At 45.6% G+C, this 14,249-nt stretch overlaps 1 protein-coding gene across 1 annotated transcript in view; it reads right to left on the bottom strand.

The window, feature by feature from the left end:
- Nucleotides 1-14,249, bottom strand: part of SrpRalpha (signal recognition particle receptor alpha) — a 56,902-nt gene that overhangs the window by 26,848 nt on the left and 15,805 nt on the right. Inside the window, exon 7 of the mRNA XM_075693072.1 lies at nt 4,906-5,021. Within this exon, the coding sequence (XP_075549187.1) occupies nt 4,906-5,021 (116 nt within the window). The remainder of the gene's footprint in view (nt 1-4,905; nt 5,022-14,249) is intronic.

Genomic DNA, 14,249 nt, shown 5'->3' with positions numbered 1-14,249 from the left:
CAAGCTTCTCGCAATGATTTTCTGCCTGGCCCCACACCAGCCAGCAGTAAATTTTCATAGCGGCCGCTCTGCCTTGGTTCCAAGGCCTAACCATCGCAGCTTTGCTGTGGCTTGGCAACCAAAGTTATTGTTTAGCATGTAATTGACCAATATCTGTTTGCAGCGGCATACCTGCAAGCCTGGGAACATTAAAATTCATAGAAATTCCACGGACAGGTCAAGGGGCAGGGGGTGAATGCAAGCATTACATTAAAGTTTGCCCTGAGCACACACTTTTTATACACAAATGCACTTTATTACTGATAATTTACTTTTAGACATACTCAAGGCAAGTTTTATATAAAAATTACTTTTTCACCGACTTTGTTGTTTCAGATTTCACCTGTTCCAGGAACTTATCTGAATAAACTTGCTCAAAGCAAGTACCCTTCTAGTATATATACAATTACAATTTCTTTCTTGTATGCATTTTTAAAGTGAAGCTTTCTATGGTTACCATTCCATGATCTTGCCTGGGTCGTTCAGTCGCTGGTCAGGTTCTTGTTGAGTACATTCATATTCCCTTAAAAAATAAAAAATTAAGCGTGTCTGGTGGAGGGATGAGAAACTCGGCCCCCCAGCGCAGCAGCCTGATGCCCTTACCATTAGGCCATAGCCCTACATGCCTACTCTTCTCTCGCGCCAACACCAGTTAGCTCTTTGAGTTGATTGCCACGTGTTGATGATTACGATTCCCACACTACCCACAACGGAGGATCGAGCAATAAGCATGTCTACACGTTGATCATGATAACGATGATTTCCATACAATAGCACATATCCACAGAGGAGTGTTGGCCAAGAAGCAGGAGGTACATATCATGCAAGGAGGTTTTAAAGAAAAGCTTGATATTGTGCCAATGTCAACCAGCTCTGAAATTATTGCCGCGTGTTGATGATGACCCACAACAGGGGGGGGGGGGGGGTTTGGCCAAGAAGCGGCCGGTACATTAAAAATAAATGCTACATTTATTTGCATAATGATTGCACTCGCATAATGATCGCACCCCTGAATCTTATTGTAAAAATTTGATTGTTTTTTTCTTTCTTTTTTGCGTAATGATCGCACCCCAAACTTGTCGCAGTGATATGTCGTGTGGCAAGTCTAGTTGATGATGATCGTGCTTACCATCTGTCAAATGCTTTGCGAATGACTGCTAAAGACTTGCCAAGCAGTCTGCATGCACCAAACAGATTCTTAAGCAGATGCCCCATTTCATTGCTTTCATCACTTTCTGCATTTTCAAGAAAAAAAATCTACAACCAAACTTGCCTTTGCTTTATTATTTGTAGGCTTTATAATGGTTGTGGTCAACAACCGCAAGAAAGGCACCTTTCGGTTACTCTCGTCTGCGCTAATGGGCATGCAACAAATCGCGAGCGACAACGACAGGAGCCATGTTTACATTCATAAGTTAGAAGTGTACCCTATTCATACGTCGGCGCTTGCAACACAGCTAAGGTATTCGTCCACCCTTAGCGGAAATGCGCCGTATTAGGATTGTAGTGAAGACAAGTTCCGAAGTTTTCGAAGCATGCCCGCCATGTGTTTCTGTCACTGGCAGCTGAGCGTGCCCATCTGTTTCTGTTCCCTAAAAGTGGACATGGCTACGTTATTACCACAAACTTGCCGATATTAATGATATTATTCATTACTGAAACAAAAAAAAAAAACTGTTTCAATGCACATAATGAACTCACGAGAAGTAAAAAACATGTGTTCAGGGCGTCCGGCTTGCTCCGCCGGCCACCATATTTGTTTTGATGTCCCACACTGTTACAGTGGCAGCAGCCTGTTCGTCGACTTGTCACCCCGCGGCAAAGGCGGGATGAAAAAAAAATTTTTTTTTCCAGAGAAAATTTACCCCATGTAATGATCGCACCCTAGAATTTGCATCAATTCTCTGGAAAAAAAAAAGTGCAGTCATATGCAAGTAAATATGGTAAGAAACAATGGAGAAATACAAGCCTATAGGAGGTATGCACATGATGTCATTCGCTAGGAGTGCTAGCGGCATCCGCAGAGGCCGCCATAACTGCGGTCACAAGTTCGCACTGCCTACGCGAGCAGGCCTGCGTCGCCAAGTGGCCCGCCGATACGCATGAAGCATCAAATGACCGTTTAAATGTGCCTTTCTGACTTGGCTATCGAGTAGTACGTCTTAGGTCAATGATGGGCCTAAGCACGTACGTGCGTGGGTTGAGTGAACCAGAAAAATCGCGTTATGAAAACGAAGTGCGCTCGTGCGACTGGGTCGACCAGCTCGAACTCAAAGATCATCAGCTTCGGCACGATGTCGGACTACTGCCTTGCGTGGTCGTCGCAGACATCAAGGATTACACTGCGTATGCAACGAGCTCCGCGACCCGCGAGCAATCGAAAGCCTACAAGTCGATGGAAGGCCACAATGATCTGGCGAGCGGCTGGGTGCAGCAGCCGCACGTCAAAGTGCTCGCGTAACATGGTCGCCTTCATTACGGAATTTACTCCGCGTTGTTCACTTGCGTCGTCAAAGGATAGCGTTAAATTTGCTTCAATGAAAAAAAAAAGACCCCCCTCCTCCCCCCCCGAGAACCAAACACTGATTTTACACAGCCTTCGTAATTTTTATGCTACGTCAATTGTTCTGGTCTTGCCAAAACAGTCTTCTTTTTTTTGCCCTCCCAGTTTTGTCGATCACAGTCATTCGATGAAAAGCCACTCGCCCACCATGGCTTCTCTCAAAAGAAAACGGCGAGGTGCTGGCGGCACACTGAGCCTGCAAGGCAGGCCTGGCAGAGGCGTGCTCGCACATAGCTGCTGTGCTCTTTTACATTAAGGTTGCAGTTAAGAAGAGAGATAACCACGTGTCGAGAGGAACCCAATCTGAACATATTCCCATCACCGAGTTTCTTTCTTGTGTGACTGCTGCATCCGAACATAGCACAGTTCACCGCGACATCGAAGCTCAGTTGACGCACGGCCACGCCGGAGCGTAGTCTGTCCGGATACGTAAACATTGTAGGTAGAACAGCACTGAGCACGAGACATTGCAACGTCCTGCTGCTTATATATCAGCGACTGGATAATAAAACAAGGCGAACGGCGGGCCAAAAGATAGGAATCAGATGTTCGCGCAAGTAAGACCGCTGCCATTTTTTTCGATGCTCCCGACCGTCAACATGGCGCGGCTGCCCCAGCAACACTGTCGCCGCCTCGCGGGTCGAGCTCAGTGCATACCTCCTATATAAGATTTCACACTGTGTAACACGGGTATGCAAGAGCACTTGCATGCACCAGTTTCCTTTATGCCAAAGAGGCAGGAATACATGAGAAAATTTATAGCATTTCATCAAGCACTTCACGAAAGCTTCACTTCACAGAGATTCCAACATGTGCGTTGTATCTGCATAATTTTTTTGTGTGCGATCTTGCTCTACCTCCAGACACCTTTAACAGTTTTCTGCAAACTGAATCTGCTTTTCCTAAAACTTGATGGAGCATTTGTAAAATTGTAAAATGAGCCCAAATTCGTAAACATTACAAAATATTTGGAAGATTGGTAGGTATGCAATGCTCATACTGTCACGTTGTAGTGACAATGAATAACATAGTGAGGATAACGAACTGCTAACAAATTCTCTAGTGGGCAACCTATGCCAAGAAAAACAAGTTAGACTCAAGCACGATGATAGCAGCAAACTCAACGGCGATCGTCAAAATTTGATCTGCAAGTCAAGCGCATCAGCTTTATACATGAATCACCAAAGGTTCCAGCATAATTGATGGTGCATGCATGCCTTCCAGAAAGTACTACCCAATTCAGATTACACTCAGATTACACAAGGTTCGGTGACAATAGATACAACTATTGATAATATTAGAGAAACTTCAGATACATGCAGGCATGTCCTACATCGAGTGATAACATTTACCATTTGCTATCCAGTGAAAAGCAGTCACCGGAGGAAGATCAACAAGTGCTTGTGTCAATACAGTTCTCAGAAAGCTGTAAACCCAGTTTATCCACGGAAGCAGGAGAATGAGGAACAACTTCAAAGGTGCAAACTTTTTGCTGACATGTGCCACTCTTTCAGACATTGTGTGCGCGGATAATGCCTGAAAAATCAAACAATGCCCTTTACATGGTCTGAAATTTTGGTCACCTTTATACAATGGTTGAGTAATTAAGGTGGCGATGCCACAGCGATGTTCAAATAATCTAGCAGCTGCATAAATTCGGATGGCGAGTGCAAATTGACTTCATCTTGTCTTGAGTACGAGCCATGGCAATGGCTAAGCAATTGTTCAATGAGACTGGCACTACCAATTTTGCATGTTTTCAAATTTATGTTTGTTTGTTCATAATATTTAGAAGACTAAACACTGAAATTCACACCAAAGTGAATATCAAATAGGATATTCACACAAACCTCACAGTGTCACAAAAAGAGCTTTCCTTCTTGGAGAAAAAACATACAGAAAAAAAAAAGAGCGTAAGACCTTGAGTGTTACTACCAATTTGGGAACCTCATTACTGCATCTTAAGAAAGCCAACTTAAATGTATGTTACTTTTATTTATATTTAAAATGTTTGATTTGTACTGTATCCTTTATGCCCGTCGTCAACCCTATATAAATACGTGATATTTGTATCAGTTTAAATTCCCTAAGTGGACATTCTGATACTGTCTCTCTCAAGCACATCAGAAGTACCTTTTCATTTGAGCTAAGAACTACATTTTTAGAAATGCTCATGGCAGCAAGCATAAATTACACAGTTCTACCATCTAAGAAGCTGCTTTAGCTACTGTGATGCAATCTCTGACACATGTCAATGTCCTGAAAGCATGCCAAAAGTACAAGGACAGGGACATACAACTTACCCCTTGGTGGACTGCTTTTTCGAGCTGACATGGGCATCTTCCTCGTCAATTTCTTCCTCGCTCTCGGAATACTCCATGTCCTTAATCTCCCCACCACCTTTTCCAACCCATGAACGCTGGAGTTGCAAGGTAAAAGGCACAGGAATAATATATGGTTAGAATTCTACTTTACAAACTGCCTGTTTACAGCTGCATATGACCTAAAGGCAGATGATATGCCCAATATACCCCAATGTACATGCAGTATACTGCCAGTTCATTATAGTTAAATTTTAATATAATGTAAAACCTCCACCAAGCAAATGTGGATATAATGAACTACGGTCGCAAAGTGATAATTCTGGACTTGGCGGGGTCTACCTAAATGTCTGTTTAATCAGAAGTACTAAATATCAGATTTGCCCGAAAGTTAATCTATTCCACAAGTGGCCAAAAAAGCGTGTCAACACGTTCCTGAACACAATGTAGGGACGCTCAACTTTCACATGTCCCCCCGATATTCTTTTCCCCAATAACTACCGCATCTCCTGTAATCCAGCTTGCCCATGCAGCGGGGCACCGCCGGTGGTCGGTGTACTTGCACAGGGTGCCTACCAAGTTGACATTTCCAAATTCCCTGAGTTTTCAAGGTTTTCCATGAGTGCCTTTCCAATATTCCCTGAGTGACACAGAACTTAGTTTCATGTCAAGACTGACTGACACCATGTCGCTCGATGCTGTCACTCTAGTAAGCATGTTAAAAAGTAAATTTAAAGAAAATGACTTAGTCCAGTTTGAATACCTAGTAAGGAGCAGTGTTTATTTTATTCAAAAAGAAAACAGAAAGGAGGGGTTAGTAAAATACACCTCGAATAAAATATCCTTAAAGAGAACTGGTATAGCCCATTGCAAATCGAATCGAACATTTTCGAATACGAATAAAAAGATGCTTACAGAAGCAAATATTTTCGCATATGAGCTAGTTATATCAACTGATAGCAAGCTTATTGGTATGAAGCCCAAACTTTTTCAAAGTGAGATTCCTTCTGAGCAGATGGAAAATCAACCTCAACTGTCCCGACATACTCTCAGCTCGCACACAATGCCATAGTGTTGTGCTTCGCTCCTTTAAAGAGTTTATTTTGGTTTGGATGAGGGACACCTGCAGCTCCACATCAGCCAACACTTTGCATTTTGAGCTCAAGCTTCTTCCAAAAAGCGGCAGTACACGACACCAAACGGCAAGAAACTTAATAGCAAACGTCGAAGTAGCCTTGCCTAGCGTTGCCGTAGTGGCCAACTATGGTTGCCAGCGGATCTGAGAGCACCGATTCGAGGCGGCAAGATAACCAAAATGACAGAGGTGGTGACTGATTAATACAGTTTCGGACCTGTGGTCACGACAAAAAGTCCCGAAAATCTGACGGCAAAGGGTTCTTGCGTACGAAATTTTAGTTCTTATGCATTGCAGGATATGTGGTGGTGCCGCGAAGCCATTCGAATTATTGGGCTTGTCCCCAAAAATTGGGCGTCTGGAATATTGGTCTTGACTGTACAGTGGCAACTCCTCCAGCCAGCGACACGGCGTCAAAGACAATTCGTTACGATTCCTCTCTGTTACTTGAGCCAGCATTAGTGCGACTTTTGTTCCCTTTCAATAAAATTGCAGCTAATTTCTCCTGATAGAAGCACGAATTCCCCGAGTTTTCCCTGAGTATTTCCAGACTATTTAACATTTGTGAGAATTCCCTGTTTTCCCAATTGGTAGACACCCTGTTGCAGATTAGTGTGAGAGATGGTGCGAGTGTTGCGCTGCTAACGTCACCTAAAGGCAGGATGACGTTAGCTATTTAGCTATAGCTATATTTTGGCTAAGGGTGCATGAATATTCAAAAATATTGAGTACCACCAAACAATTTCGTTGTATTAAAATTTAACCTCTTATGCAAATAAATAAAGTTGCTGATTTAATTTTCTTACACGGAAAGGGGCCATAGAATTTCCTGTGCCTCTTGGGCTTGAAGTCGGCGAGCGGCGTGGGCTTTTTGTGCATGTGTCGACCGACTTCACAGAGCCGTCTTGCGAAAGGCTTAGGAGCGGGACACCGGAATGGACAAACACAAGTGTTCGAATGCCCCACCGTTCCCGTGACTGTACGCACGAACGATTAGGCATTGGTGCCCAGCATGCAGGCAAACATATTCGCTTGCTATCCAGTCACGGTGAGTCAAACTTCTTCGATTTGTTCCATGCCCATCGGCATGTTCTGTGCATAGTAATTTGGTTAGCAGGGCTTAGTATGTGAAAGGTGCAATAAATGCCCTTTTCATTGTTTGCATTACTGCATTGTCATTTTTTTGTCCCAAGAGCCGTGTGAGACCCTCCCCCCCCCCCCCCCCTCCCCAACATATATACTTGTGTGCAGACTGGTTGGTCTATATTTTGGCTAAGGGTGCATGAATATTCAAAAATTTCGAATACCACCAAACAATTTCATTGTACTTAAATTTAACCTCTTATGCAAATAAATACAGTTGCTGATTTAATTTTCTTACACGGAAAGGGGCCATAGAATTTTCCGAATTATCAGGCAATTAAAGAAAGCAAATTTGAATGAGAAAACAATTCGCTTTGATGAATTTGTGAGTCGGTAACGTATGATATGAATGATATCTTCACATAGGTGGTATGAATTAAGAGAAGCCAGCCACACTTTCGCATGGACTCCGCCCCTGTGGTTGACCCACACTGGGACGACGCTATCATGAAAAGCGTTGGCAGCAGGGAGTGAATGCTTCGTCTGCCTCTCGCTCCAACAGGTCACCGAAACTCGAGATTGCGCAACCTTCAATATTAAACGCACGAGAAGACAGCTAACACGATGGCACGCCATCTCAGCTTGCCCACTCTTTGCGCACATGGCAGATGTATACTCAACCACAAAATATTGCGGGGTACGCAAGCTCGTGGCGAAACGGCCCTCCGCGCCTTCTGCCGGGGCACCCCTGTTGTTGAGACCGATGCTTGCGAGCATGCGCGTCCCTCCGTAACTGCAAGCATGCATGCTTGCGCGCTTTGTCCGTGCGTGCCGGTGTTATCGGAGCGTAGACACGAGGTGCCACTCCTTACGATTGATGCTGTGGCGGCTTCGACGCAAAAACTATGTGAAGCATGGGCTGGCACGCGCTGCTGCAGCCGCTTTTTCTCGAGTCATGAGCGCGGACATATAGGGTCTGGTCGCAAACGCGATAAACCATTTGTTTTTTTTTTTCTGCGCTGTGCCTTCTCGTGGCCAACCTTCATTCATCATTTTCTTTTTTTTTACGAACGGGGCGTTCTCTTGCAGAAGAGTGTGGCAGAAAAGGCACTCTATAGAAGGAGACAGGCAAGATGAAAATAAACTCTTGATTTCCATTATATAAACAAAGTTTTCCCTGTTGAAACTGCCACAGCACCGAATGCGTGAGAGGCACCTCGTGGCTGCACTCAATTATTGCTGGTGCGAAAGGAGAAAGTGTGGAAACATGCATGCCTGCAGTCACAGAGGTCTTGACAAGCATTGGTCTTGACAACAGGGTTGCGCCGCCAGGAGGAGCAGAGGGCCGTTTCACCAAGTGCTCAAGTGCCCCGCAATATTTTGTGGCCGAGTGTACCTCTAAAGCAGCATGCACGGCTGTGTATGTGCTCCGCCGCACTTACAGCTATGCTCAGCCACAGCCGTGACAGAGAGACAGTAAACTTTATAGAAAAAAGCACACGAGCGTAGGTAGCTCCTCCACTGTGCAGTTGGTGGTCCCCTCAGTCCAGGAGTCCAGCAGCCTTGGCTGCCCTTCTCGCTTGGTTGACCAGGTTGAGCTGGTCCGTCGAGTCTGAGCTGGACAGCGCTGCCTCCCATTGCCGTGTGGTGGGGTGTGTTATGGGTGTGAACTGTGGTGTGCTTACGCAAGCCCATACCATGTGATTGCAGTGTGGGAACTTATAGGAACACAGTGGAGGGTGTATGGTGTGGTAGACTCAAGTGAGGATATACGTTTGTTTTGGAGTATGTCTCTGCATATCTTGCTACAATGTCCACTGCCTCCTGCAATGCCTCTTGTTGTTCTCCTATGGACCCTTCGCCCGTCCATATCGTGATGTTGTCTGCATACAAGGCATGTCTGATCACCGGTATTTTCTCGAGTTGGGCTGGGAGTTACATTTACGGCCACGTTGATGAATGTTAGCGACAGCACTGCTCCTTGTGGCGTTCCTCTATTAGGTGTGCCTGCTCACTGTGACCTCGCATTTCCCAGTCCTGTGAGAGGAAAACCTCTCACATAGTCGGCCACAATTCGTGTCCCTGAGATTTGTTACCATGACTTCGTGCCCCATGTTGTCAAAGGCCCCCTTCAGGTCTAGTGCAAGAATTGCTTTTGGGCAGCATGGCGTTGCTGCATTCAGCACTTCCTCTTTGAGCTGCAGAAGCAAGCCTTGCATTGACAAGTTGGGCTGAAAACCAAACATCGTGTTTGGCATCAGTTGATGTTCTCCGATGTGCATCTGTAGCCTGTCTAAGATAATGCGTTCCATCATTTTGCCGAGGCAAGACGTGAGCAAAATAGGTCTTAGGTTCTTCAGGGAGGGCGTTTTTCCCGACTTTGGTATCGGCGTAATCTCAGCATTCTTAAATTCTAGGGGCAACGTCCCTCTGCTCCAGTGTATATTACATAGTTCAAGTATTGCCTGTACGGTTGCATCGTCTAGGTTACGTAGCAACTTGTTGGTAATTCTGTCCTTGATGCGCCAGACATCCCGACGCGTGCCAACTTACCCCGCCTCCCCCCGCCCCTCGCACGCATTTGATCGCGTTACAGCGAGTGAGCTCCCCTCCCCCTCTTTTCTTTTGCTCACGCAGGGAAGCGGCACTCGTGCGTGAAGCGACCTTCTTTCTTACTTTTGCATACTTTCACTCGACCTAAAGCACAAAGTGCACAGGCCGCGATAGGATCTCATTGCACTTGGACTTGGAACATGATGTGGATTCACTTTGACGGTCACTCTTGTCACGCCACGCACGATTTGAGAGGTGCGTTAGCAAGCAACCGCTTGTAATTCAATCATTTGACAATCTGTGTCTGCGGAAGTTTCCATTTATTGTCTCGGCATTCCTTTGCTGCAGAAGCAAAATTTCATTATACTGAAGTCGCATACAAACACACTTCATTATATTGAGGTTTTAATTACATTGTGTTCCATGGACAAGAGGCTATGTAAAGTTAAATACTTCGTTATATCGAGAATTTCGTTATATTAAGGCTTAACTATATCGAAATTTAATCTTTCGTGCAAGTAAGTACAGCCGCCGATGAATTTTTCTTACACAGAAGGGGCCATGCAATTTTTCAGACTATCGGGCAGTGGGAAAAAGTTCGTTTTATAAAGGAAAAAAATCATGTTGGTAAATTTGACAGTGAGCGATGAGAGAAACAGTGTCGATGACACCTTCACATCCGCGGTACGAAGCAAAGCCAGTCCTGGTTTTGCATCCACTCGGCCTCCACAGCTGATAGAGCCACAATAGCACGGTTATGAGCACCAGCGCATGGCGTACAGGTAGCGCTGACAGAAATGCATCAGTGTGGCTCATGGCGTCTGAGATTTGCGTGTGTCATGTAATGCGCCGCTGTAAATCTTAGACGCCATGACTGACCATGCTTAGTGCCGGCAGGCGTCATCAGATGGCACCCATAAGTAAAAACAAAAGTGCAAAAAAAAAAAGATACTCGTCCTTAGCAAGAAAAAAAGGTCACAGTTCTGCCAGAAAGGCTGAGCACTGGTGGCGACAGCAAAGAGACAACTGTACGAAGTCAGATTCCTAGTGTTACCGGTGTCACGCACGCACAGGCAAATGTGAACAGATCTCACTCGATGACTACGATCTTGCGGTCACAACGCAACAGAACACTTACTTCACACTATGTCTTGGAAAATTGAGATTATGCGATCGCCAACACTAGACCTGCGGGAACACAATGTGCATCGAAGCACCAATTGTCTCGGCTCACCCTTTCCCCTTGCTTTGACACATGGCGCATAGATATGGCGCATGGCCCGTGTGCAAGGAAGAGACGCGTGCACTAAAAGAAGAGTGCAGACAGGCACGTGCTCCTCCCACTCTATCTTCCGACTCCCAAGCACGTGCATTACGTTACTGCATTGTCACTCCCTCCCCGTCCCACTTTGTGCAGGTGTAATCGTCATCTCTCGAATTTTTTTTAGCACTGCAAGCTGCCACATGCCCTGCGGCCTCTACAAGTCATTTACCAACCTGCTAAATGGCACAGTTGTGTTTCCTACCTACAGAGCCTCGCCTCGCACTATCTGAAGGCTCATTTTGACGCTTCGGCCAACAACTTAATAGTTTTTGCGAAATTTACAAGCTATGCAGGCTCCAAGTACGCGCTTGAAATGGCTGAAAGCTTCGTTAAATCAGAACCATGTCACAAAATTATTTCGCTAAGCCACAAACAAAAAAATACATGGTTTTCAATCAAACTATAATAGGGAAATAAAGATAGTTTGTTAAATCAAGAATTGCAGTCAATTGAAGTTTATACTAAGGTTCTACTGGACTGGACATAACTAAGGCAATTTCATGCTAGATGCCACTGTAATGAGGTTCGGCTTTAGTAACCGCTAACTTAAGACAGTCACACCATCCCTTCACTTTAGCCTGTCATCTTCATAATGGCTCGTCGGCACCATTTAGCCACTGATCGCATAGCCGATCCAGTTAGAAAAAAAATTAAATTATGGCATTTTACTTTCCGAAACCACTTTCTGATTAAGAAGCACACCGTAGTGGAGGACTCCGGAAATTTCGACCGCCTGGGGTTCTTTAACATGCACGTAAATCTAAGTACACGAGTGTTTTCGCATTTCGCCCCCACCGAAATGCGACCGCCGTGGCCGGGATTCGATCCCGCGACCTCGTGCTCAGCAGCCTAACACCGTAGCCACTGCAACCACGGCGAGTAGATACAGTTAGAGACAAACTTTCCTGCATGTCACTGTTTTTCCCTCTATACGAACAAGCACACAGTGAGACCTCAACAGATCAAAAAGCATGAAAATTGCAATACCTTTCAGCATACTGTGACGTGTAGAAAGACACAGACGAAAGAGGCTATTAACAGGCTATTTACATTGGACTGGAGCCAGAGCGCCAGGCCGACATTCACTCGTGCCAAGGGCACAGACCCACTTCGTCGTCGTTCTCGCGGCGGCTCGTCCCTTGAGCATCGCTCGATGATATCGTAATACTACCCCCCGGAGGCAAAAGCACCATCACGGTGCTGTGCATCGGTGCATCGGCAAATTCGTGAGCTCTTTTTTGGAGCATTGGGCCAGACACTGGAATGTTTTGCAGTCTGGCATCTTTGAACCATGTGAGAACAGCTTGGTCCACATTTTTGAAGGTTTCCATGTCGCAGCTATTTCCTCGTAGGAGCGAGTTGTGATTCCTGGTGAAGCTTGACAATCTTGTCTCAGTCTTTCAAAATGGTCATGAAAGTCAATGGGGCAATGCCACACTGTCTGCACATGCCGATTTGCTTTTTCCCTGCGTCGATTTCCTGCAATACTTCCAATTCGTCCTGCAGCGAAAGCTTCTTCTTTTTGGTGCCGTCGTTAGCTGCATTCATCCTTGGCTCTTGTGCACACATCGCCAAACCTTTGTCATGAAGTTCTTGGTGAAGTTTGTGGTGAAGCAGTTGGCACTCGACATGGTGATGATAATAGCTACTGCACTCACGGTTTCTGTTTCACGCGAGAGTTGCGACGCTGTTAGCTTCAGCCGAATTCATAATACTGATGTTCCTCGGTTATAAAGGGGAAATAAACTATGTGCGTTATTTTGGAATATGCACTGTACAGTCGAACCTGGCTATATTGAACTCGCAGAAAAACACCTATCAGTTGGATATAGAGCATAATTCTATATAAGCCTGCTAAATAAATGGATGTCATAATAGCACATACCATACCTAGCTTAGTTTTCCATGAAATAGTCCTGCATTTTCTTCTGCTTGGGCAATTTCGCTGCCTGCGATGCACATACTTCTCCACATTGTCTAAGGAGTCGGAGCAGCTGAGACTGCAACCTTCTGCATTCGCGCAGAAGCCCTGGACTAGCGCGAGCGCACCAATCACTTCAGAGGATGTGGGCAAAGGACCGTCGTTGCTTTCCTCATTGTGCCCACCTTCCCTTGTGCTCAGTACGATGTCGGAAATGTAGTCGACATTTTCGGCTTCTCCCATGGTCGCGACACCATCATTTGCACTCACAAACTCGTCCACCGTCGATTCGTCAACGGTTTCCAGAAATTCTGACAGCTCACTCTAAACTTCGGCAACACTGGCAACGGCTTCGTCACATTCATCAGAATTTACAATCATCACCGAGCACGTAGAAACCGGCACAGCTGAAGCGATTTCGGATGAACCACTCGTACACGGCCGTGGGTATACATCAAGCGCCACGAGCACCGGGTCAATAATTTGGCCACTTTTGCCCTAATGTGCCCCTTATTCTTCAAGATCGTGCTTAGAGTGCTCCTCGGAATCTTGCACGCTGCGGGGACATCCGACTTCTCACCACATTCGACTCGATTTATGATTTCGAGCTTCACGACGAAAGGCGAATTCTGCCACTTCATCACAGTTACACTGCGGGAGAAGGCCCACAATGTGCACACACAATGAACCAGAAAAGCAGCAAGACTACTCGCACTTTCGCCATCTTGCACGACGAGGGCACAAGAGCCTCTGATTTGCTGTCTGAGCAAGCGCTACGGGCGGGCCAGGATCATTTTCTGCGGGGGGGGGGGGGGGGGGGGGTGTCGACGGCTCGTCCGAGGCAGCGCAGTCCTGGTAGGGAGAGCAGTTGGATAGACCCGCGCCACCGTTTCTCCACCACCGCAAGGGAAAGACAACTTCTGGGGGCACTTTTCCGCTACTGGACGTTCGATATATCGGGAATCGCTGCTATTTTTGTTCGATGTAAGCGTAATTTTTGCTATATATACTCATTCTAACTATATCGTGTCCAGAAATTGTTCGATGTATAGAATAATTCGATGTAAACAGGCTCAATATAGTCGGGTTCGACTGTATTGAAATTCGTAGTTCTGAAATATTTTTACATTAGGAATATCCACAATCTGGCAGGGATTTTAAAATATTCATAAATTTGAGAAATTTGTTAATGTGGGGTTCGTAGTAGCGACATTTCACCGTAGTGAGATTTGACTGCAATGATGTTCTGAAGCTTAACCCTTTGAAGGTTTTCGCCGTACATGTACAGCGGCGGTTTTCTGTACCGCAAG

This window comes from Dermacentor variabilis, chromosome 5 (genome assembly GCF_050947875.1).
Source record: "Dermacentor variabilis isolate Ectoservices chromosome 5, ASM5094787v1, whole genome shotgun sequence".
NCBI lineage: Eukaryota > Metazoa > Arthropoda > Arachnida > Ixodida > Ixodidae > Dermacentor > Dermacentor variabilis.
Note: the sequence above shows the minus strand (reverse complement) of the source record. Positions and strands in the feature narration are given on the sequence as shown.